The 24,266-nt window shown below is 38.1% G+C and overlaps 3 protein-coding genes across 7 annotated transcripts in view; 2 read left to right on the plus strand and 1 right to left on the minus strand.

The window, feature by feature from the left end:
• LOC122835803 (paramyosin-like) overlaps nucleotides 1-1,296 on the minus strand; it is a 25,560-nt gene extending 24,264 nt beyond the window's left edge. For both annotated transcript variants that reach the window (XM_044125157.1, XM_044125153.1), the window contains exon 1: nucleotides 1,218-1,296. In XM_044125157.1, the coding sequence (XP_043981092.1) occupies nucleotides 1,218-1,296 (79 nt within the window). The remainder of the gene's footprint in view (nucleotides 1-1,217) is intronic.
• tcp11l1 (t-complex 11, testis-specific-like 1) overlaps nucleotides 1-6,854 on the plus strand; it is an 8,896-nt gene extending 2,042 nt beyond the window's left edge. For all 3 annotated transcript variants that reach the window (XM_044125158.1, XM_044125160.1, XM_044125159.1), the window contains exons 3-10: nucleotides 353-485; nucleotides 585-705; nucleotides 1,267-1,487; nucleotides 1,692-1,828; nucleotides 4,296-4,465; nucleotides 4,563-4,744; nucleotides 5,880-6,052; nucleotides 6,145-6,854. In XM_044125158.1, coding sequence (XP_043981093.1) covers nucleotides 353-485; nucleotides 585-705; nucleotides 1,267-1,487; nucleotides 1,692-1,828; nucleotides 4,296-4,465; nucleotides 4,563-4,744; nucleotides 5,880-6,052; nucleotides 6,145-6,368 — 1,361 coding nt within the window. In that variant the 3' untranslated portion in view covers nucleotides 6,369-6,854. The remainder of the gene's footprint in view (nucleotides 1-352; nucleotides 486-584; nucleotides 706-1,266; nucleotides 1,488-1,691; nucleotides 1,829-4,295; nucleotides 4,466-4,562; nucleotides 4,745-5,879; nucleotides 6,053-6,144) is intronic.
• A 2,963-nt stretch (nucleotides 6,855-9,817) lies between these two features.
• LOC122835806 (homeodomain-interacting protein kinase 3-like) overlaps nucleotides 9,818-24,266 on the plus strand; it is a 30,593-nt gene continuing 16,144 nt past the window's right edge. For both annotated transcript variants that reach the window (XM_044125161.1, XM_044125162.1), the window contains exons 1-4: nucleotides 9,818-10,208; nucleotides 13,711-14,690; nucleotides 14,799-14,990; nucleotides 15,720-15,901. In XM_044125161.1, coding sequence (XP_043981096.1) covers nucleotides 10,184-10,208; nucleotides 13,711-14,690; nucleotides 14,799-14,990; nucleotides 15,720-15,901 — 1,379 coding nt within the window. In that variant the 5' untranslated portion in view covers nucleotides 9,818-10,183. The remainder of the gene's footprint in view (nucleotides 10,209-13,710; nucleotides 14,691-14,798; nucleotides 14,991-15,719; nucleotides 15,902-24,266) is intronic.

The raw sequence follows: 24,266 nt of genomic DNA on the forward strand, positions 1-24,266 counted from the left end.
ACCTGCTTCAATGATGATTTCACTGAGGCTGATTTAGCAACAAATTGATCTAAGCCCCACAGAAAACTTCACTTTTTATATTGAAGTGTAAAAAGTGAATGAATGTGGACCTTCAGCTTTTAGTGCTAGTATTATAAAATTAAATAGTACTCAAATCAAAAGATTACACTTTGGAGATTATGCAGATAACAGTTTATGCAAAAAGTGGATGCATAAAACCTTCTGATATTAACACTATACATTTCTGTGGAAGTTAGATATGGTGCTATCTCTGCAGAGTACTCCACATGCTTTTTTGGCCTTCCACTTAGCATTTCTGTAATGTAATGAGTCTGTTTTTCTTTTCTTACAGCCAGCTCACCCAGGTTGGTTTCTGTTGAGGAGCTAATGGAGACAGCTAAGGGGGTAACAAACATGGCATTAGCTCATGAAATCATGGTCAACAAGGACTTTCAAGTCAAGCCCACAGAGCTTCCTGAAGGAAGGTATGGGTTAAAAGCTTGACAGTCTTCTAGACGTTTGCCTTTTATTTAGATTTATTTGTTGGTGCAGTATGAAGAAAACTATTCTTTGTCCTGGCACAGCTTGGAGCACAAAGTGAAGGAGATTATGCACAAAGTCTTTTGGGATCGCTTGGAAGCTCAGCTGAACGAGGATCCACCGTCGTACGAACATGCCATCAAACTTCTTGGAGAGATTAAAGAGGTGAGAATTGATCAGAACAAGGATGCATTATAAAGCTCTTACTTTACTGTTTATTATCTGTGTTTGTTTATAATATGTTTTTTATTATCAGTTTGTTCAAAGAGTGTAGTCAACAATTGACCCGTTTCAGAACATTTTTTTCTTGCTGGTTTGCTTACTCAGGCCAGAACATGTGTTCTACAAAGTTAGCAAATGCTGAAGTAAAAACTTTCAAATACTATGAAAGTATGAAAAAATGTTTTCAAAGCTCCTTTTAAATGGCAACAAGCAAGGGCTACAGTACTGCTACATACAGCTATTAACAAATATTAGGTTACTCATTGGTGCAAGTCTGGTTTCAAAAAGCTAATTTTGGTACACTTTCCAAAGTTGTGCTTTAGAAAAAGGAATTGGACGATGAGATCAACAAAACTTTGTTTGAGTGACGACTATCTCCACACAGGTTCATTGTCAGCTCTCCCTCTTTAGCACATATGGCTTTTATATAACAATGTCAAAATGATATCTCTTACTGATCTCCTTAGATTTAATGTTCCTTTCTCTTTCCAACCTTCCATCCAGACGCTCCTGTCCTTTTTGCTGCCGGGCCATGGACGCCTGTGCTCCCGCATTGAAGAGGTTCTGGATCTGCCACTAATCCAGCAGCAGGCTGAAAATGGAGCTCTCAATATCGGCCAGCTGTCCCAGTTTGTCGTTGAGATGATGGGTTCTCTGTGCGCCCCCTGCAGAGACAAGGACGTCAAGAAACTGAAGCAGATCACTGAGATTGTTCCTCTGCTGAAGTGAGCCATGCACATACTATAATTGGCTCTGCATTGGCCAAGCTTCAGCTTATTTTTAGACCCTGTAATTTAATCAGCGTGCAAGTCTGCTTGTAGTGAAGGGATGTCCCCTTGGTTAAAAGGCAACATAGAGATGTTGCCTCTGTGAAATCAGAGTTAGTTGTTTTGTTTTTACAACAGTGTACATGTTCTACCTCCACTCAGGGCTATTTTCTCTGTGCTGGACCTAATGAAGGTGGACATGGCTAACTTTGCACTGAAGAGCATCAAGCCACATCTCATGCAGCTGTCTGTAGAGTATGAGAGGAACAAGTTTCAGGAGTTTCTGGAGAAACAACCAAGTAAGGAATGGTACCTTTACAAAACTCCTTTAGGTCATAGCTCATCTATAATTGTGTTACCAAGTCTGGGGCAGTCATTTGGGTGATATTCTGTGTGCTAATTTATTGTTGTGGTCTCGTTTGCCTTGTGCAAAACATGAAGATGAGACCAGATGTGATTTCACCTTATATGAGAGGATGAGGGTGTGAAGTCAAATTTCGCTTAACTTATTCTCATTTAACTTAATCTATTATTATTTGGGAGAATTTAATAATGGATATTTTGCTTAAAGTGCTTTTCTAAGTATTAAATTCTCAAGCAATTGACTTGCCACAAGCGAGCCAGAATCAGAAATCCTTTTATTGTCATTGTGCACAAGAAAGCAGAACGAAATTTAAAAAATAGGGAAAGAGGAAAGGTGGACCTCCAGTCAAGCAGGGAGGTCCGAGGAAAGATGGACCTCCAATCAAACATGGAGGTCCATGCGACCAACCTCCACTGGTTGCATGGAGGGCCTTCATGTTGGCGTTGGCCTGAAGGCCAATCTAAGCCCGGCTCGGCCATTACTCAGACCCACACCCAGGTGGCATTAACCTGGATAACAATCCAAACCCAGGTTTTGCCAACACCGGGCATTATGAAAATTTTATGTTTTATACAAATTTAGGAAATCAAAACAGACTCAGGCAAATAATATTCCTAACTCCAAAGTCAATGGAGAAAACACAAGATCAATTTCAGAGTTAAAAACACCAAGAAAACATTATTAAAACATTCCTATATATAAAAACTGCAGCAGGTAGAATTTCTAAAAAATTAATTGGTCTCTCTAAATTGTCCTAAAGTGTGAATGTGAATCAGAACCAAAAGACAAACTTTTGGTTCTGATTGGTTTCTAATTGAATGTGTCTGAGACACATTCAACACATTAGACCACTAATGTACTGCAACTATGCTATTGGCAGAAATACAACCTAATGTTATATCATCATTATTTATTGAATGATTTTGAAAACAGAATGCTATACAGATTTGTCAAAACTATTTAGACCCATATTAGAACTTTGCATTGATTTCCCTTCATTTTAGTAGCTGCGATTTTGCCTAACCCAGACATTTTCCCTACCCCTAACCTTAACTAAAACTTAATTCACATCTAACCTCTAAACATTACCCCAGAATCAAAGCAATGACTCCATCATATTAGGACTGGGCTTTGGTCCTAATATGATGGCACTAATATGACACTGGACATATAATGGTGCGTTCACACCAAACATGATTTGACCGTAAGGTGCATCTGATTTACATTCAAAGTCTATGTGGAGTCGCGTCAAGGACCGATGCGGCGCCATTTGAACCGTTTGATGCATCAAGCGCATCCAACGTTCCACATTGACTTTGAGTGTGAACAAGATTCACCTGATGCTCATTGGTAACAGTGACATCAGTAGTGATGACATCACTCTTTGATGCATCAAATGAATCTCAGGCTGTGTTTTCAGACCTGTTCCTGTTTCAGACTTACAAGTTATGAATCTTCTACAGGAGCATTGTGAAAATTATTTGATGGCACAGAATCTGCCCAGTACAGTTTCACATTCTCAGGTGAGAGACTCACTTGGTATAAAGTTAATTTTACTGGAATTCCACCGAAGATAAATTAGTTTAATCAAAGCACGTCATGATTATGTGTTCATGTACTCCATCTTAAGTCCAGAGCATACTAGTTTTTTTTTACTTTTAATACTAGATGATATGCCTATATTTAGAGCCCTCTAGGGGAAATGGGGTAAAATTTTCTTTTACGTTCCCTCGCAATAATCTACTCAATTATGCAGCATAATTGAATACTGTAAGTCTTTCTTACAGTGACCGCCGTACTTTCTGCCTTAATACAAGGTTATGTAAGGATTTTCCCTGTATGTTAATATCTCCTTGTGAAATATCTGATGTTTTACATGTTTTTCTTTAGGATAGGAAGGCACCACAAACCGGTAATATTAACAGAAACTTTCCGTAAGTAGGAAAGAAATAATAATACATCCTAATTTGGATTATTTCTGAGTTATTATCGCGGGGTAATAAGTCATCTGACAGTTTTGATTGTGTCTCTGTTGTGTTCGTTGTCTGAATGGTTTAATCATACATATGTGAGACATTGCTTTCTCATTTTGGTTCACCTTCATTCTTTGGTTCTTTGGGTGGTCTGCTTGGTTTTCTGCTATGGGGTAAAGAGCCCAGATGGTTTGGACCGAACCAGAATTTAGTGGAGTTCTTGCCGCTTTTCAAATGAAGTGGACTATCCAGGAAACACCATCCGTTTCATTTAAACCAGCACATACAGCTCTGGTTTGAATGCGCACCTGCTTCTTAATTGACCAATCACACGAGTTCAACATAAAATCAGCCAATTGTAACGTCTCAAGTTCTTATTGAGATTCTCTGTTGCTGCTGTGAGGAATAAAATTTTCCTCTCCTGTTTAGATGCATTAGACTACACAAAGAAGTGGCTTGAGGAGACGGTGAAATCCCTGAGAGAAACAGACAGTTGTGCCTCTGCCTCCAGTGACCCCCCACTTCACCCACTAAATGTTCATAATCATGCATACATTCGCCTGCTCAGGTGGGACCACGCTTCAGACCCTTTCCCAGAGGTAAATGCTCTGTACTTCCAGTCTTTGCTCACAAGTTTGGTTGAATTTTAATGTTTTTATTCTTTGCTCACCAAGGGAACCCCTTTTTTCTCTCCAGACGGTGCTGATGGACCAAGTTCGGTTCTTAGAGATGCAGCAGGAGGCCGAGTGGTTAGTGCTGCTCTCCTCTGTGCTTCTTATTGTCTACACTACCACAGGAGAAGCCATCTCAGGCCTGCCAGGACTGATGGAGACTCTTAAAAACACTGTCAGTGCCATGCTCACAGAAATGCACTTGCCGTGAGTACAAGTACTTACTCTGGAGATTTTATGATGTGCAGTGTTTTCAAGTAAACAATAGGTTTTAATGTCTCAGCAGCTAGTAAGTCTTTAGGTTGTAATAAGATCAGGTGTTTATAAACTCAACTGTGTCCAAACTAGTTCCAAACTTCAAATTTCTGTGGGATTTAACATGATCTCTGGGATTAGTTTGACTTCATTTGACTTGTTTTGAACTCCATATGCTTATGCACACACATTTTGTTCACATTTTGTAATGATAGAGCCATACACTTTTATTTAGTTTGTGAGACAGAACAGCACACGCTGATCTCGGGATCTTGTTCACAAATGAGGGAAGAAGGGAGCGGGAGATCAACAGGCGGATTGGTGCGGCGTCTGCCGTCCAGCGGGCGTTGTACCGGTCCGTCGTGGTGAAGAGGCCAACATTTCCATAATAAATACTATTTTGGTTTCGCCTGCAAAGTTGTTAATGTTATATATTTGATTTGGGGATTAATTTATATCCCTACTTTCATAGGGACTGTACTTTTTTTGCACAAATCCCACATTGAAAAAATTGAATTGCCATCTTTTTCTTCATTTTGACACACCTGTCTTTTGAAGGTAAACCAAAGCTAATCCAGAGAAAGCTGTGTTATGTCTTCACTTCTGTAATTGTGGGAACTGGATTTAACATACCTTTACTGTCTGTGGACTGAGCTTGTAATTTAGAGAAGGTGTGCATGTTTGTCTTTTGTGTTATTGTGCTTCGAGTCGCCATCTCAGTTACTCCAGAGGGTGGAACTGCAGACAACGAGGTTGAATTGTGCATCTTTTAGATAATCGACTCTGTGGAAAATCAATTACCCAAAAAGTGAACATTTTTTAAAATGTTTATTGCCCTGGTCTTTTTGGTGCTTTTTGTGTGCAAACCATTTTGACCATTGCAAAGATATGTGCCAGAAACCAGAATTAAAATTGTGAAGGGATTCTGTTTGTATTTCTTTTGTATGCACAAAGGAGACAAACAGGTTATTAACAGCAGTAATTACTTTCTGAATGTTTTACAGTGATGATCACCTTTCCGAGAAGCATATAACTTTTTCAACTGTGATTGGACAAGATTTTAAAGTTTATTTTGTTCCTTTTTCAGGTCATTTAGTATGCAGGAGGCCCTAGCAACCATAGGGGAGAAACTGTGTGTTGAGCTGAGTCACTGTTTAAGCCAGCATGGCTTCACCTCATTCTCAGCTGAGAGTAAGAGTACTCTTAAGGGGCAGATAACAGCCGTCATCCAGCCAGACAACATAGTCCGTAAGCTGATGGGTACGGAGGCGCTCTTGGCTTCACGTCTCTATTTGCTGATTTATGCAGATTGTTTTGCTGTGACCAAAGATCCTCCCTTCTCCCCCATCCAGAATCTCGGATTCAGAGCTACCTACTGGCTGCCCTAGAGTCCAGTCAACACAAGACGCCGCCTCCTCTCCCTGGAGGCCTGGCGCCGGTCAGCAGAGAACTAAAAGAGCTCTCGATCCGCTTCAGTCGCCTGGTCAACTACAACAAGCTGGTCTTCTCTCCATTCTACCAGAAGATCCTACAGAATATGCTGACACCAGGGGAGAGCTCCGGCACAGAGATATAAACCCCAAAGATATGGAGGAGTAACAGAGTGAAGAGTGGTCTGTAGTTTCTTTTTTTCCCTCATTAGCAACGGTTTGGATGTAGAGAAAAAGATTTAGGTGGCTGATCTTTAAGCTGGGAGGCAAGCCAGCTCTGCTGAACAAGCACCTTTAACTGACTTGTTTCAAACAACAACCATTTTCACTTACATGTACTACCGTAGTGTTGTTTCTTCATTGAAATATCAGACCTCATAAGTGTCACATTTACAGTACCTATTTTTGCATTCATTTATTAAGCATAGCTGCCAGGGATGGATAACTTAACTCTGTATTGTAGTTGTCGTCACCGGGAACAGTATGACATATACGTCTGTGCAAAATTATTCACCCCTCTTGAATTGTTACACGTTTAGTCTCATTATAGCCACACACTTGAAAACGGTACATTGGAATTTTCTTTGATAGACAAACATAAATTAGTGCGTATTTGGGAAGTGCAACTTAAAGGATATGTGGTATTACCATTTTAAGCAAATACTTGAAAGTGTGGAATGTATTAAGACCATTTGTTCGAATGCTTTCTAAATATTCCTTCTATTGGGGTATGCATGTTGCAGGTAGCGCATGTACAGAAGAAAGGTTTTCTGCTATTTTTTTTTGCAAAAAAGTTAAAAATCAACAACTAGTGTAGAGTACCTGTCAACATCAATTTTCAATTTGTGCAGTGTCTAACAAGTTTTCTTCCAATATTGCCCTGTATGTAATTTCATCCATCAGCTGTCTTTGTGCAATAACATCAGCCTAGCATGATGCTTGATGTTACCACCGCCATGTTTTACAGCCTTTTTTGTGTAATATTTACCTTACACGCAAAATATGACATGGCTGTTTTTATTGCTTTTTCAACTACAGCTTTCTTCTGTCCACACTTCCATGAAGGCCAGGTTTGTTGTTTGAGAACACTGTATACTGTATATGTATTTAAATGCTAAATTATCAATATCTGAATTACTTCTTTGTACTTTTTTGGATCTCTCTAAGATACGTTAATCAACCTTTACAGCTAAATAAATGTAAAAGGAATAGCAGAGACTCAATGGTCCAATAAATAAAGTGTAAGCCAGATGATCTTAAAAATTATATTTAGGAACATGAAAATTCCACATATGGTATTGCCTAAAGTTTTTGTGTCTGGAGGCTGGAAGGCTTCCATCAAGATCTCCAAGTACAGAAACTATAATCTTCTCAAAACATAAAGGGTGGGAGTGAATCTATTGCATCCTCAATTTATTCAGAGAACAAGTTTTAATGATTTAAATGACAACAAAAGAAAGGATGGATATAGACTCAATCCAATTCATTGAAGAGAATTGTGTAATTAAGGGCCAATTGTGGTTGGCCCTTAATTCCAGTTTTAGTTCCAATTTAATTGTATTCACTCATTGTTAACTTATTGATATTTTCAGATGTTCAGCATATTTTTATGACAGTCTGACAGTTATTTATGTTTATTTTTTAGTCTAAAAAGTATTCATATCAATTTACCACATTTTTCTGTTTGCTGCTGTTCTCATACATCACACACTGATTATTTTTAGCTTAATTGTTATTTGTCTTATGGTGGAAATTGGACATTTCAATAAAGCATTGTTTGCCCTCACATAAACAAGTCTCTCTCTTCTTTAATATCCTTATAAATCCTTCATTTGCCAGTGTATATATAATATAATACACTGAAAGATAATTGTTTCTAACACCAACAAAATGAAAATTATAATAAAGGATAGAGATACAAAATACATTCAAGTTGTTTACATGTAACGCACCTGTAGGCCGGTAGATGGCGCAGAGCTCCAATTTAAAATCGTTAAAATAACTTCCAAAATGCTTTTTTTGTTACTTTTACGTTTTAACTACAGTGAAAGGGTATTTTCAGTTTTTATTGCATATGACCTTAAATCAGTTCGGACATAAGCAATAATATAAGAAGAGCCCATACATGATGTCATAAAATGCATCAAAATGAATGTGAGCCAAATTTGTTTCATAATTCTGCATGTGCACTATTCCATTCTGAACTGGCTCCATTATAAATAGCCTCTTTGATTTTCTCTTAAACAGCAGCTTTGCCAATAACCAGAGGAGTTGGATCTTTTTTATGCCATATTTTCTTCATTAATGCCCATACTATTTATGGTTTTGCTGTTATGCCTCTGAAAGAAATTGGAAGAACCAGAAGGATTGTACTTTTATTTGGGGAAAAAGTGATTAACAAGATTATGCAATGTATGGATGTGCATATTTTCAATAGGCCCGTGTTATAAGTCATTGCTACTCATTATTTGTGCACTAATTTGTCGTGGTAATTGTTTTCCTACAGTGCTCTTATTGTATTACCCGGAAATTAATCCAGATATGATTAGAAATTGTTTTAGATTCTGTTTTGCTTAAACTCAGAAGTAAGAGCTAACCAAACTCTAAGTCATGAAGATGATGTAGAATGAACTCTTGAAGTGTGAACCTATCTTAAGTTGTTTAAGGTCAACCGAGAAACCAAGGCAATTCCCAGGAGGAAAAAAAAAAAATCCTTCTGGGCCCTTGTAAGGATAAGTAGGGCTATTTGGCCCACAAATGTGAAAAATGTTTGAAGAAGTCAAGATAATTCTTTCATGAGTAGGGACACTGTAACAACTGTCAAACATGATGTTTGCAGTCTCCTCAAGTGAACAGTTTTTTTTGCTGTTGGTGCATTATTAAAAGTGGAGAGAATAATAAAGTCTCACACTAAACAACTAGATGGTTACAGTTCAACATCAGTGTGTTTCAACAGAACAATGAGCCCAAGTACAAATTAGAACTAGTTATGGTCTTAAGACTTTTCAATATTATGAAATGTCAGATTTTCCTCATGAAAATGTCTGATATTATGTTGTGAATGTTTGGGATTTTTCTCATGAATAATTTTTTTCTTAATCTGAAATATCTAATATTGATATTCTGTAGATAGAAAACATGAGCAGAAATAGAGCAAAACAACAACAACAACAACAACAATAATAATAATAATAATAATAATAATAAAATAAAATTAAATCCAAATATCAATATCATGTTAGATATGCTGTTTTAAAGGCACTCTGCTAACTACTGACTACTGAGTATTGAAGTATTTTTAGTTCATAGCTATATACTCCTGTCTTTATCTATCATCCTATGTAAATTATATACAAATGGAATATTAAAACATGCGCATTTATTTTCTGTTTCTAAAAGGTCACAAGTTGTTAGTAGCGGTATAATTTCACTCGAAGCAAGAGTGCCCTCAAAATGATTAGAAAGCCACAATTAATATGACAGCCTGTATGTAAACTTATGACTGCAGTTAGCTCATGGAAGTTTTGAAATGTTTTGACTCGCCGTCAGTGTGACTCAGAGCACTTTTACTCCTCCTCCTCCCCTCCCCAACATTCCACACATGCGGAGAAGCAACAAGCTACTGAACCAGCAGCAACAAGCTAGCCGCCAGCAGCTAACTCGGTCGGGGGGACGAGGCGTGTTAACATGCAAAAGTTTAGAAACTCCGATATTCGCCTCAACTAGACACGATATTAACGTTTAGTGAGACCCAAGACGGCCCTCTAAAACATGGACCATAGTTCGTTTTTGTAAATGCTGATGTTTTTGCGTGGCTTGGAGCTTCAAATGTGCGAAAAGTCGCTCGGTGTGTCCTCCTCGTCGTTGAACAAGATGGCAGCAGCAGCAACAGCAGCACCGTTACAGAGTTTGGCTGTGGTGCGGGTGTTCGTTGCTAGCCTGCTCTTTGACACTTTGAGTGATGCGATTTTCTGGTCTTACTGAAGGTATGTGGTTCTATCTCTTTAAAAATATAGCCGAATACACTTTCTGCAATATATTTGTTGATGGGAATCGTTGTTTTAAGGTCCGTAGGACTTCGCTCGCAGCTAGCTTGTATGCTAACTTCTGTGTTATCTTTTCATAAACCTTTACCATTGAAGGTTAACCTGTTTATTCAAAACAGTTTCTTTTAATTCAAGTAAGTGCTAATTTCTTGAGTTATATTTTAGCTATTGTTTGGTTGTGGTTGTGTATATTTTTTAAATGTTAAAAATACTTTTAAGCAATTACTAAACAAAGTAAAGTGAGCTTCGTTTGTTTATTGAAATGAACTCGAAAGAGGTTCACCCACACACCATCAGACAGCTATTATTTATGGTTGTGTGACAAAAGCACTTTCAACAGGTGTCTTGGTGGGGGGGTTGCCCATCCTCCAAACTCGCACGTACTCACGGATACACACAAGCACACACTCCCTTTCTCCTCCCATATGTCAACTGTCACTTAGATTGATCTGTAGTAACTGTGAGGTGTTGTACACATTTACCAAAAAAAACGCCAGCTGACAAATGTATACACACACTTCTGTATTTGTGTTTGTTTGCCCTCTGTGAAGCTGGATCTCTATTTCAGGCCAATCCCCTGAGATATCAGGCTACAGAGTTTGGCAGGAGGTGTAACAGACAAGACTGTCCCTCAAAAGACTGAGAGCGAGCACAGCATGGATGACATATTTACACCATGCCAGCCCCATGATGGTTGCTCGTTTGCTGTGGTGGCCGAAATTCTTTCTCAGTTGTATCATTAGGTTATTAACAGTGCTTGCCTGATTTGCAGTTGTGGGTGGTGATTGGGTGTAGTAGTTTCCAACAGTGCATAACTTGATCTTTGCTTACCCGTGAAGAGGGGTAATTATATTTGTAGGACAAGTCGGCTGCTGGAATTGTAATTAGAGAGCTTTCGGTGTGCTTATGGAGTTAGTTAAAACTCACTTGCTTTGCTTGTCACAAGAAAACGGGTGTGCTCCTTGTAAAGCTGGCTAAGAGGCACACCCCACTGCCTGCCTGTCTGAGCCTGTGTGCTCAAGCGTAGCTAGTTTGGTAGTCCACTGTCTCATTGTTGAGCTGATTTTTTTATTATATATATTTTTTCCTTTAAATTGACCAATTTCAGGAATGTTCATGTGACATTTGATTGAGCCTGAAACAGGAAGTCTTCTGAGTCGTAAGTCCAGGCAGGCACAATCTGTGTCTCTGTTTGGGAACTTTCAGGAAGTGTGGCTGTTGAACTGATTCTCTGCCAGTGTTCGGCTTGTTGACACGTTGTAGCAACTTTCTGCAATGAGAGGAGTGCTCCTCTCATTGCAGAATTTTCATATTGTGTATTTGGCTTTGTTAAAAATTGCACAGGTGCACCAGTTTCCTTGCAGAGATGAGTCAGCCAGTTGTTCTGATCAGCAGGTCAGATAATGAATAATCTGACTTTTCTGTTCTTTGAAGGAGTCAAATCAGAGGACCCTTTCCCTTTTTGAGCATGTAAATGCAAAAATAAAAAAGCAAAATACTGTTTTTGTTTTTTTTGTTACAATCCCTTTAGTTACATTAGGAAAGTCTCTTTCATGGTCTTAGTTCTAACCCAGCTGACATTTCTAAAACAACTGCAGCACCATAAAAATATATTTTTTCTTACAGCTTCTCCTTTTGAATCTACACACATTTATATAGAGAGTATTAGTCCCAAAAAGGATTCATTTTGTAAACATTTGAAATCAATAATAATCTCTGTCTTCTAATTTCTAAAAATACAGAATTTGTTCAGATACAATTTCTTAACCTTGTCCCACAAACTTTCATTGAATACCTTTAGAAAAGTATGCTAAGTAATGTATCACCAAATGCAATATGAAAGACTTCACTTTATAGTATTAGAAATTGAGTTGCTTTCGCTCTGAAATATTTTCCACTGAAAAAAAGGCAAACTTATTTTCACTAATTTGTTTTTGTGAGTTGACTTTAATAGAGATGAATTGATCTGAATTTAGCAGTCAATTCCCGATCTTGTGTATTAAAAAGAAAAGTATTTAAATGGATTTACTTTTTTTGTTTGCATTGCCAGCATTAATAAGCAGTTTAAATGTACTTTATGTGTGCGACAATTGATAGCGTAAAGGTTGGTTTTATTTATTTTGCTTGTCCAGCCAGTTCTGCATAGTTGTGAAAGTGAATTAGTTAGATTTAGAGGCACAGTTTTTTTTTTCATTATTTTGTTATGTTTTATCTTTGTATAATTCACATTGTTGGGATTTATTCCTTGAAATTCCTGACAAATAGACATTAGATTTTCTTTCTCTAATAGGTTTTGTTTTTTTATCCCTAGACATTTCACAGGACGATACCGAGAACTGAAACCCATTGTTGTCCATAGTGGCATCCTTTAACATAATGTGCTCATAACTTTTTGGAATTTCATAAAAATTAATTTATAGACAAAGTACATTCAAACTTAATGGGGACATTGTGGTTATCCCTAATTGTTCTGTTGAAATCAAAGTAGATTCTTTATCCAAGACCCCACAGAACATTATTTTTTGTTATAGCTCCTAGACTAAGAGGCTCAGGCTATAAGGACAACTGGGAAATCTGTACTGTAGCAAGGTATAGGTAAATCTTGAGCAGGATGTCTTTACTTATAAAACTTTGTGGCCCTTAAAATCTGTTCGAAGAACCCGGTTGCGCTGTTTTTTTTTTTAATCTTCTTAAAAACTCCAGTTTCTTAGCATTATCACATCAAAAGTTATAGAGAGGGAGTTAAAATTTGATACACGCTTCATTGCACATTCACTTGAGATTTTGAAATGGGGAGAAATTAGTCTTTCTGTTGTAACAGTGGAAAGTCACCAGGTTGCATCACTTTAGCTGTTGCATTGTTCAGATATTACTTTACTTCTGCATTTGCTAATTTTTTGGTCTTTAACACGTCAAGTTAAAATTGTTGTCCTGAAAAGGTCACATAGTGACTTTCTCTTCATAGTTTTGTATCTCACCTACACTTTAAAAAGCAACACAAAAGTCTTTTCATATAATCGGTACATTTGTAAAGATGTTGCAGAGGTGGAGAACACTCGTCCCACTTCATAGTGTATCATTTTCCCCTCCGGGTGCTGTTTGCTCTCTGCCGTTGGTTTGTGTGAAACTGACCCTGCTGTGGCGTGCAGGGACTAGCCATACATGCACTGGGCTTCCCCCATCTCCAATTACAGAAGACTTGTTCCCTTTTCCAGTAAGAGTGACATGAAGACCTCCATTTATGTTTGCTTTGGTGGCTTTTATTATGTTATTTATTTTAAACCCACAATGTATCTCTGAGGACAGTTGGTGAAAAGGTGAAGTTTTGGGTTTTACCACTTCCTTTGTCTGAACACTAATCTCCGGCAAGCTGAGTTTTTGTATCGCAAATGTTTTAAAATGTATATTAAAAAAAAGTTAATAAATTCATTTTTCTTTTAAGGTATGGCCTCACAAGCCTTGGTCTACCCATCACACCTGCACTCAGCTCAAACAAGTGCCTTAGGAAAGGGCAGCAGTGGTATCAGCAGACACACAGGCGAAGTCCACCGCAGTAATAACACCAGCAGAGCCTTTGAGCATCGACCCCCGCCCAAGACGTATGTGATCGGAATCAACTACGGTATTGCATTTCCCAACAACGTTATCCCGTCCTCAACTGTTGCTGACTTAGGAAGGCTGAACAGGGGGCAACCGGTTGGGGAAACGGAGCAGTGGACTTTGCAGACTGCAGAGATACAGCAAGCAGGACCGGTTGAGTGCCAGGATCAGCCGACTGGTGACCAAAGTTTTGAGAGAGCAGGTGGGGGCTTGGACTGTGGGCTTCTGGCTACAGTCTGTTTAGGAGCAGAGTGGGAGGAGGCCAAAAACAAAAGAGCACAAGTGAGAGGAGGTTATATCGGCCTTCTTGACTCAGGTGTCCCCCAGGTATGTGAGAAGACAGGTGAAGGTGGGGAACAACAACAGCGGGAGAGTAACCGCATCAGAACCATGCAGATAGTGGAGGACGTACCTTCTCTGCCGTCACTTCCTCTACCTGTGGCCATGTTGCAAACCAGCACTGGGAACAATGCAGACACTGTTCGAGTCGGGGGCGGAGGAACTCTCACCGCTCAACACAGCAGGGTTGATGAGGTAACTGGCCTCGGCGTGGGGGTCAGTGGGACTGAAACCAGCACCAATGGCAGTAATGAGGTTGTGGTAGGTGCCACAGTGAACAGAAATGGATCAGGAGATGGTGACTATCAGTTGGTTCAGCATGAAGTCCTTTACTCGCTGAAGAACAGCTACGAGGTTCTGGAGTTTCTGGGTCGGGGAACCTTTGGTCAGGTGGTGAAGTGCTGGAAGAGGGGGACAAATGAAGTGGTGGCCATCAAAATACTGAAGAATCACCCATCCTATGCACGCCAAGGACAGATCGAGGTGAGAATGTTAAACACTTTTTAAGTTTTGACCATAAAATGTTTGTGCTTGACGTGCGCACTTTGTGAACTATAGCATTTTAATCAAATTTGGTTCTCTAATTGCCAGGTGGAGATCTTGGCTCGATTGAGCAGTGAAAATGCAGAGGAGCACAATGTGGTGCGCGCTTTGGAGTGTTTTCAGCACCGCAGCCACACCTGCTTAGTGTTTGAAATGTTGGAGCAAAACCTCTACGACTTCCTGAAGCAGAACAAGTTCAGCCCACTGCCTCTGAAAATCATCAGGCCTATTCTACAGCAGGTAAAAAGGGCTTCTATTGGAGAACTAAATAGCAGTCAAAGATGCACCAGTCAGGTTTTTACCTGCTGATACAGGTTTATGTTTTTTATTGGAGTGTGTCCTGCAGCTCATTTGGATTTCTTTTTTCTCTCAAAAATTCAGTCAAGCTACTTAAGCTGAGCAGGTGTGTTGATGTGCTTACAGACCATAAAGCACACAGTTTTAGTTTTGAAGTTTAATTAATAGAGGGAAGAAAGGATTAGGTTTTGGCAAATTTGAGCTGCAGTTCAACAGTCAAAAAACTGATCAAGAAAAAAAATGGCAAATTTAGGTTTTTAGCTGACTATTTGATGCATCATTTATAAAATCTGTTAATGAACCAATCAGAGGCCTCTGATCTGTGCTTGGCAGATCCAACACTGATCCCCCCCCTTCTATTTGATAATAACTAATTACACCTGTGTGCCTAGAAATACATAAACTAAACTGCATATAGTCTGATGCATAAATACGGATGATCTTGTAATCATTTTTTAATTTTTTTTGGTTTCAAAACTACTGCATCCATTGAAATGTCTGCAGCACCTTTCTTTGCTCTTGGCCTGGAAAGAAAATAATATATTAGGACAGCCTTAAAAAAAAAAAAGAACCGCTGAGAATGACACATACAATTTATCAAGCCAAAAAAATTATCTTCCAATTGCTCAGTTTAACAACTTAAACTTCTTCATATCTTGGTTTGTCTCTCAGGTGGCAACAGCCCTAAAGAAGTTGAAAGATCTGGGTTTGATCCATGCTGACCTGAAACCAGAAAACATCATGCTGGTGGATCCATCCAGGCAGCCATACAGAGTCAAAGTAATTGATTTTGGTTCAGCCAGCCATGTCTCCAAGGCCGTGTGCTCCACTTATCTTCAGTCCAGATACTACAGGTAAGAAGAGCCGACTGTTAATTCTCTGAAACACTTTGGATATGCCCAGTAAAGGGTGAAGACTGTGATGATTATTACTGTATGATTCACTGGTCTCTGTTCATCTAAGTGACTGTTATCCAAGGCCATTCAGTTCAGACGTTTTCTGATGTGGTCCACATTTATTAATGTAGAAAGAGCAAGTTGACTTCTGGAAATGAGCTGAAGTGACAACATGTATGCCAAGAAAGGAGATTTGCAGAATATAATCATTTAAGAAAGATCAGCTTTTCTGTAATGTGAAACGTCCTAAAATCTGTCATGATAACTTGCCAGTGTACTAGTCTGAGTCATTCCCACAGCTAATACTTGTTTATGTGCATGTTTCCCACAGAGCTTAGCAAAGTCTTTCCTCAGCGTCAGTGTGGTCAGGCCTCTCCTCTAATATAAACTGGATTGTATTGGCCTGCATGCTCTAACTGGCAGTTTCCTGACAAGTCTTTCACTTTTTGTTCTTTGTTTGCTATCTCTCTACGTTCTTTTCTGCATGAGTGCATATTTTTTATCTTTATCTCGGAGTGCATTCTTCCAGTTCATCACACCGTATTTTCTGCTCCTCGTCTTTATAATCAAGGGCAACCAAAGTATCTATAAAGACAGTCATAAAAGGCGTGATATCCTGCTTATGGGTTAGGCTTTTAAACTTCATCAAACATTGTTGGGCAGAAAATGTCATAAAATTTTAAGCCTGTAGCTTATAAGCCCATATCTTGACGCACAGTAAATTGAGCCCCCGGTTTAATTAAAAATAAATTAGACTATAAAAAGCAAAAAAAGAAAAAGAAAAAAGAAACAGTTTTGCTATTAGATTCTTTCCATTTTGAAATGCATTGTAAAATTTTGTTGGCGTTGCATGTTTATTGAGGCCTAAAATGCTTGAAAGTCAAAGTATTTTGCTAATTAACCACACAGCATAGGCTGGAAATTTAATTTATCTGTATTCCTGCTTGGACATTTCACCAACTGTTCCAGCGAAGCCTCGGAAAGTCTGCAAACATTGCACAATCTATTACACATGCGGAGAATGTCGACAGCAAACGCACAGCACACACCCTGCGCTCCACTTTTTGGCTGGTTTTATTACTCTGTAAGGAACAAAGAAGTTCCTTTGTTGTTCTAACTTAAATTTCTGCTAGTTTTGATCTGATAGGGACTTGAAATTTAGACCTTCCTGCTCTGATGCAACTTCTGTTGAGCTAAAATTTAAAGTAACAAGGCTTGCAGCACTGAAATACCAGCAGCAGTGGTATGGGGAAACTTCCTTATTTTGTTAGCATGAGCAGGTCTCTCCCTAGACCTTCCTCTTTTTGAGTGCTGAGGCTTAGTGTGGCTCTTATGTAACATGAAGGATTTGCTCTGCATTTGACCCGGTTACATGCGTATGGGTGTGCGCTCATACGTGTCTGTGTGTGTGTTTTTTGTCTTAAGCTGTGTTGGCAACACTGAGATCATAGTTCAGTTAAAAACCAGCTGGCACTAAAACTCGGGGAGGTCATTGAGGACACAAGAGGTTAGGGAAGAATGTGGTTTATGAAAACCCCACATTTAGATCCAGGAAAAAACATTCTGACATTCCTCCCTTGGTGTTAGTGTTTTTGGGTGTGTTCATATGTCTGAGTTGATGCAGAGAATGGGGAAAAAATGGGCTCGCTGTCCCTGTTACCTACTGCATTCTAATATTTTTCCCATTCTATAATGTCTGATATGATAAATGTCTTGTCTAATTTCAGAAAATTTCACTTTAAACTACCAAAATCATTGTGACATGTGTAAGCTACATTAAACTATTAAGGTTCACAAACAAGAAGTGCATCAATTGCAGTTTTCTGGCCAATTGCAGATGACCAATTTTAAAAAAATCCGATCATGACCTAGTGGGTCGGTCTGTCAATCAAACCTCTCATGAGAGAGCAGGAGAGAACAGTGGTCGATTTTTATACCTTTGCTGAGGTAGATAAGATCAGATTCACATGTAAGTATTGGCCGAGCTAACAAAATGAAGGAAATCGGCACTGATAAATTGGCTGGCTGATAAATCGGTGCACCTCTATTGCAAAAAAAAACACTTTCTTAATGAACTAATATATTTTACATCTACCTCTGAAAGGTCAAATTTGAGCCGTTTGTACTAAAATATTTTCACCTGAGAAGTAATGTGTTGACACTTGGTAACCTGTTGTCATTCATCTTGTTTCCATTTTTACAATGTTGACAGTGTCTTGTTGTTATCTGTTGCACTTTGTACTCGTCTGTGTTTTTATGAAAGGGTGACTTTATGTATGCAGAAACCGATAGTGCTTGCTTTGTTGTATAGCTCTGGGAGGTAGAAGTCCATATTTTCACATGCAAGACAAACTGTTTTAGTTGTAATTTTATTTTATGTTATTTAAACATCGGGTGGCTTGGAAAAGGGGTTTGCATGATACGATGTTCTGGTGCGCATCTGAACTGTATTGTTGTATGATGAAGGTTCACAGAAGGCAAGTCTCAATGCAGTGAGGCTTGGAATACTTCTCATTTTCTTTCTTTTTCAACTAATCTGGATTTTCCCTGGTTTTTCCAGAACTATTTATTCAGGCAAAGTTTTTGAACACACTCATTAAAGCTCAAATGTGAGTTCAAAATATAAACTGAAATTTAAGTGTGGGTTTGCACCCTTCACTAGGTTTTTGAAGGTTTTTTTTCTTATGGTTCTTTTGAAGTATGGAGCACATGTATTTATGGTTAGAAAATGTTTTAAGTGAACAATACATAGTTTGCCTCTTATAGTGTCTAACAATGGATATGCCATCAGCACAAACGTTGTGCTTTCTAATTATAAATCTGTTTTCACTGGTTTATTTGTGCAGCTCTTCAGTGGTTACCATTATTGTTAACCATACTGTGGTTTGCTTCCATATTAAACTAGAGATTACAGCAGGGGGTGCACAAAGTCGGTCCTCGAGGGCCGGCATCCTGCATGTTTTAGTTCTCTCTTTTTAGTGGTTACTAACTAAATGGTGGTAGTAACTAGGCTCGCTGAGAGATTAATTGTCTAAAAAATTATTGCGATAAACAATAATATTGTTTGAAGACCTTTTTACACTGATTTAATGGAAATGACGTAATAATGCATGCGATTTTCTGCCAAAGTTAGATGCACTTTATTTTCAAAAGAACACTTAACACTGGAACTGATAAAATAAACAAAACAACCAAAAATAAAATGGATTCTCAGTCTCCATTAACAAAAAAAATTACTTGAATAAAAATTAAACAACATAAAAACAAAGTGTAAATAAATACTGCATTCAACCGAAAGAGTGCAGATTATGAAGTCTGTATACCATATTGCCCTTCAGTAATCATTAGATTTAAATGAGAAGATGGGCACATCCGACTACCTGATGCAATATTTCACACTACACGTTAGTTCACACCTACATTGTGAACTAACGTGTAGTGTTAGTTCTATTGGGCAACATCTAATCGCCCAATAGACGTTGGGCGATTGTCGCTTGCGATTTCGTAACCGATCATCCTGTAGTGTGTGGTGTGTTATGGTAGATCGTTGTGGCCGCTCCAATCTAAATCAGGGGTTTTCCCGACTGGGATCTTAACGCAGCCTGTTGAATGCGACAGGTAGCCAATCAAAAAGGCGGATTCTTCTCCGTGCTTTCTGAGGGGAAATTACAGAGGGAAATCCCAAAGAGCTGACGCGGCACAATCGAAGATATATGAAAATAACATAAATGTTTATTCAACATTTCGTGCAAAGAATATAGAAATGACGAGGGGAAGAGTTGGAGTGAAATTGCTACGCAGTTGATGAACCCGGTAACTTTTCAGCTGTTCTTTGTTAACGTGACATAAATAGGTTATAATGATTTTCATTCAGTCAGGACATTATGCTGACACTAGAGCCACATGCATTGCAGGTAGATTGTAGTAAAGCATTGATTAATGCCTGATTTTAAAATGAGTTAACTGGACTTGTAGCCATTACAGCAACAGTAAATTTACCCGATTGCTTTATTATAGGGTTGAGCAATAGGATGATAATAGATAATGAAGGACTATAGGGATCTTACAAAGTTTGGAAAGAAGAGAATTAAAATATTTTAGATGTTGGAATAAGTGTGGATATTGAACTTTGAGACAGATCACAGTTTGAAAATACAAGGGCTTTCATACAAGTTCTTCTTTCCATATTTTCATTTATTGTTGCATCTATTCACCTATCTGCTCACTGATCGTTTCCTCTGCATTCTTTCCTCACTTCTCTTCCAGATTATTTCTTTATTTCTTGACCACTCTAGAAATATCAAACAAAAATCCAGAGTAAGCTTTTAAATGTATTCTTTGGGACTGAGAACGTGTCTGAGTCTGGAAAAGTTTGGAATTTTGACATGAGAAAAACATCAGAATCTTTGCAACAAAATGTGAGGAGGATTTGCTTAACATAATGATTTTGATATTGTCCTTACAATATCAGTCTTCACAATATTTATATAGCTAGATACTGTTTGATGTTTGATAATTGTTGACATATATTTCAAGCGTTATGAACTTGCATACTAATTCATTATCCAGCCTATTTGGCAGTCTTGTGGCAGCAGATACTCACATCAAACACAAATTATGTTGCCCAAATGCTACAGATCATACAGTGATTGAAGGTAGATGAGAAACAGAGGGAAGAAGAAAATGTCAGATATTGCGACTGATATTTACTATTAACACCATTGCAAAATTTTCTCAAATTGTATCGCCCTACTATTGATGTACTGCTTCTTTTTTTATTTGTTGTATAGGCTGTTTAAGATTGTTTTTGTCCTTTTACTTTAATTGCATCCAATAAATGACATTTTACGCAAGCAGTGCTTTCAATTGAAATACTGCTTTTAGTTTCGTTGGACCGCCTGAGACGGAGTGTACTTCAAGTTCTGTGTATTAAATGTCAGTTGTGCTCAACAAAAGTTAGTAAAACTGAACAAACAATAAAACTTGATAGAAATGTTTAATGACCTAAATCCTTGGTAAGGTTTACGTTTTATGTAGTGAAAAACTGATAAAACGGAGTGTGATTTTCTTTAAGCATTGTAAAAATGGTAATATACTTTTATTTCAGGGCCTGTCCCTTCTTCATTCTTCAGGGTTTTTTTTTTAGCAATTGATGTCTACCAGAAGAAAAACTTGAGTTTCTATTTTGCTGTACTTATGAAGTTATGATGGAAATTTATGAAGAACTTAATTGGATCCACCTCCCAGAAGACTCCTGATGGTTTTTTTTTTTTTTTTTTTTTGTCTTTTGCATTCATTTTGTTATTCTGTCTTCCATTCTGACAATCTACATACAGTAAAATAATATTTAAACAATAAAATTAACCAATATTTTGCATGCATGTTGAAGAAATGTTTAAATTGATCAGGTTTGTTGAATTTGCTCCTATATATTTTTTAAAGCAATCTAAAAAACGTTTTAAGATAGATTAAGGTTGTAGCATTTGTACATAGAAAAAAATCATAAGCGTCCTGTGAAGTTGAAAAGCTAAATTTATTTTCCTTCTCTGAAGGTAAAGATGAAATAAGCTGGTAGGCTCTTGATCTGTTTGCTGAATTGTTTTGTTAGTGTTACTCATCAGGTATAGCGTTGCTCAGGAGATTTTCAGTGCTCGTCATGCTCGACTGTCGCTGCCATGGTAGCAGGGCTTGATGAGGTGACTCGTCTGTCCTACGGAGGCCAGTGACGTAAAACTACCCACAATGAAAACAGAGCAGAGGCCTTTATTAATGATTAATGTTCAGAGATCAGGTGGAAGAGAAGAAGGCTATCGTCTTTTGCAAGCTGATAGATTTGGACAGGTCGTGTTTAAGCTTTTCGTGATGATTTCTTAGTTACAGAGGTGTTGCTTTACTTTTTGTACCTTGTTTCATCACATTAACACAGCAGTATTTCCTCAGCTGTGTCGTGTAGGCATCCGTTTGTGTGCCAGCCTATGTGTTTGTTTTCCAAACAAAAGCAGATTTTTTTTTCCTTATGAAAAATTCTAGGAGGAGTATTTACTCAATATTTCATGCAAAAAGGTGTTACAGAAAAACAAAGGGAAATCTAGAATTTCTTTTTTATTCAGCTTGAAAGTGAAACTGTGAAAAATTATGTTGCAAAGTTTGTTGATTTATGTTGTGGGATCCTGTTTGGTTATGATTGTCAGTGGAGAAACATAATGTTACGCTGGGCGCTAACGGGCTGCGTTTAAAGTGTGTTTACAGTGCTCAATAATGGAAACATAAGCACTCACTGGAAGAGGCCTGTTTATGTAACATGTTGGCAGGCTTTCTGCTTTTTACGTGCTTTGTTTTTTCCCCTGTCATCCTAAAACTCAAGTTTTTCTTTATATTTTTGTTTTTGAATGACCTAATTTTTTGAGACTTTTATGCTTATGTCCATGCATTCATTCAAATCCAGTTTTTCTTGTCTCTCCCAGTCAAACAGTTTTGACTGGGAGCATCGACATTTAAAAAAATAATTCAAACTACTGAGCCCGAAGCTTTGGCGTGGACACGTTTACTGGTCATAATTTAATTTGACTGTCAAACTTTTACTGCACATCTCTTAGTCAGGCATCTTCCAGTTGCGATATAAATCTGCATGAGCGAGTTTATTTTTTAAGCTCTCAAATGAGTTTGAGCTCTACTTTCAGTCAGAAATCATAAAGGAAAATAGCTGGCTCTTTTTTGCTGCAACGGGGTAGCACTCCACTGTCATCTATCAAAGATTAAAAGTGGTAAATAATGGATGAGTGACCAGCTTCTCTTTCAGGTCTCTTTGACAGTTTGAAGTTGGCTACTAAGCAGAGGTTTTATACATTCTGAAAAGAGGAAGCTTTGTAGTGATACAATCAGGTTTTTCTAGGCCATTTACTAGGTTTGTAAAAAACAAAGCATATTTAGTTATCGTCTGCACTTTCAAAGTATAATTCAAAGATTCTCATTTACGTTCAGATCGACACAAAAATGCCAACGAGGTCTCCCTAAGTTATCGTCCTCCTTTGGGATAGTGCACCAATAACATTGACACTTCCCATCCCTGCTGCAGCTCACCTGAACATTCATGGCTGAGAATAAAACATGCTTTTGCTAAGTTTTAAAACTTCATCAAAATAAGAGCCCAGACTTTCTCAGAATTTAGGTCATAATCTCCATTCATTGTGTTTGTAGGAGCTGTAGATGGGTATGAAACTTCTAACTAGGATCTGCATATTATTTATCTCTAAACCTTTTGTTGTGTAATTCCTCAGCAAAAAATGCTGCTCCCCCAACATGCTTCTACTTCATTGTAAAAACATTTATCACGTCAAGTGGTTTTGGGTGTGTCCTAACCTTACCTGGTGGGAACTTCCTGGCATTGAACTTAAAACAAATTTTCTGTTAGATCTGTTTAAATGTATGCAGTAGATAAATTTGTGATAAAGAAGAGCTGCACAAAATGTTAAATTTCAGTGGTTTTTACAATATTTTGGTCACCTAGCAATCACCATAGACTGTTGTGATGCTATGTTTGGTGGGTTTGTATATTCTTAGTGTTATAGATCCACGCTCTGCATGCCAGCAATAATGCTAAATACAATATACACAAAAACTAATTTGTGTTGAATTTTTTAATTATCTGTAGTTTTATTTTTTCGGTTTTGTTTGTTTAGGAGGAAATTTAATATAAGTGAAATGCTACCATAAGGTTTGTTGGTGTTGGTAAGTGCATTTTAAAATGTTCAGTCTGGTTTCTTTTCTTTGTCAATCCAACTGTTCCCAAATTATTGCACAGAAGTTTTCCTCCACCGCTTTCTGGTCTCGTTTCAATTAAAATTGTAGCTTAAGGTTCTGGTCCATTGACAGCATCTTGAAAGGGCACGTTGCAGCCATTCTGGACAAAACCTCCGGCTTTTCCATTTCAGGTCACATTCGCTCTCTGCCTGCATCGATTTGGTTGCTGCACATGCAAGCTCGGTCTTGTGCAACTTGAGAAGCGCTCTCCCAAACATAATGTTGTGGGACTTGTTTGATATGTGATAATCATGGATCAGCTTTGTCTGCAGGCGTTAAAGAACAAGGGCTCAGATGTCCTTTAGTTAGGCTTCTTATGTTTAACATCAATAATGCTAATAGACGTGGTGTCCGCTGTGTTGATTCTGTTAGCAGCTCACACCAGCAGGGTGTTGCCATATTGTATGGACTGTTTGTTCTTGTTGTAGCTCTGTAGTGAGACTCGTTAGTTCTGGAACCTGGCCTGACAGCCCAACACTTGTGTGTGAGTATTTATAGTGTGTTAATGTTGCAAGCTGCTAGT

This window comes from Gambusia affinis, linkage group LG08, assembly GCF_019740435.1.
Source record: "Gambusia affinis linkage group LG08, SWU_Gaff_1.0, whole genome shotgun sequence".
Taxonomy (NCBI): Eukaryota; Metazoa; Chordata; class Actinopteri; order Cyprinodontiformes; family Poeciliidae; genus Gambusia; species Gambusia affinis.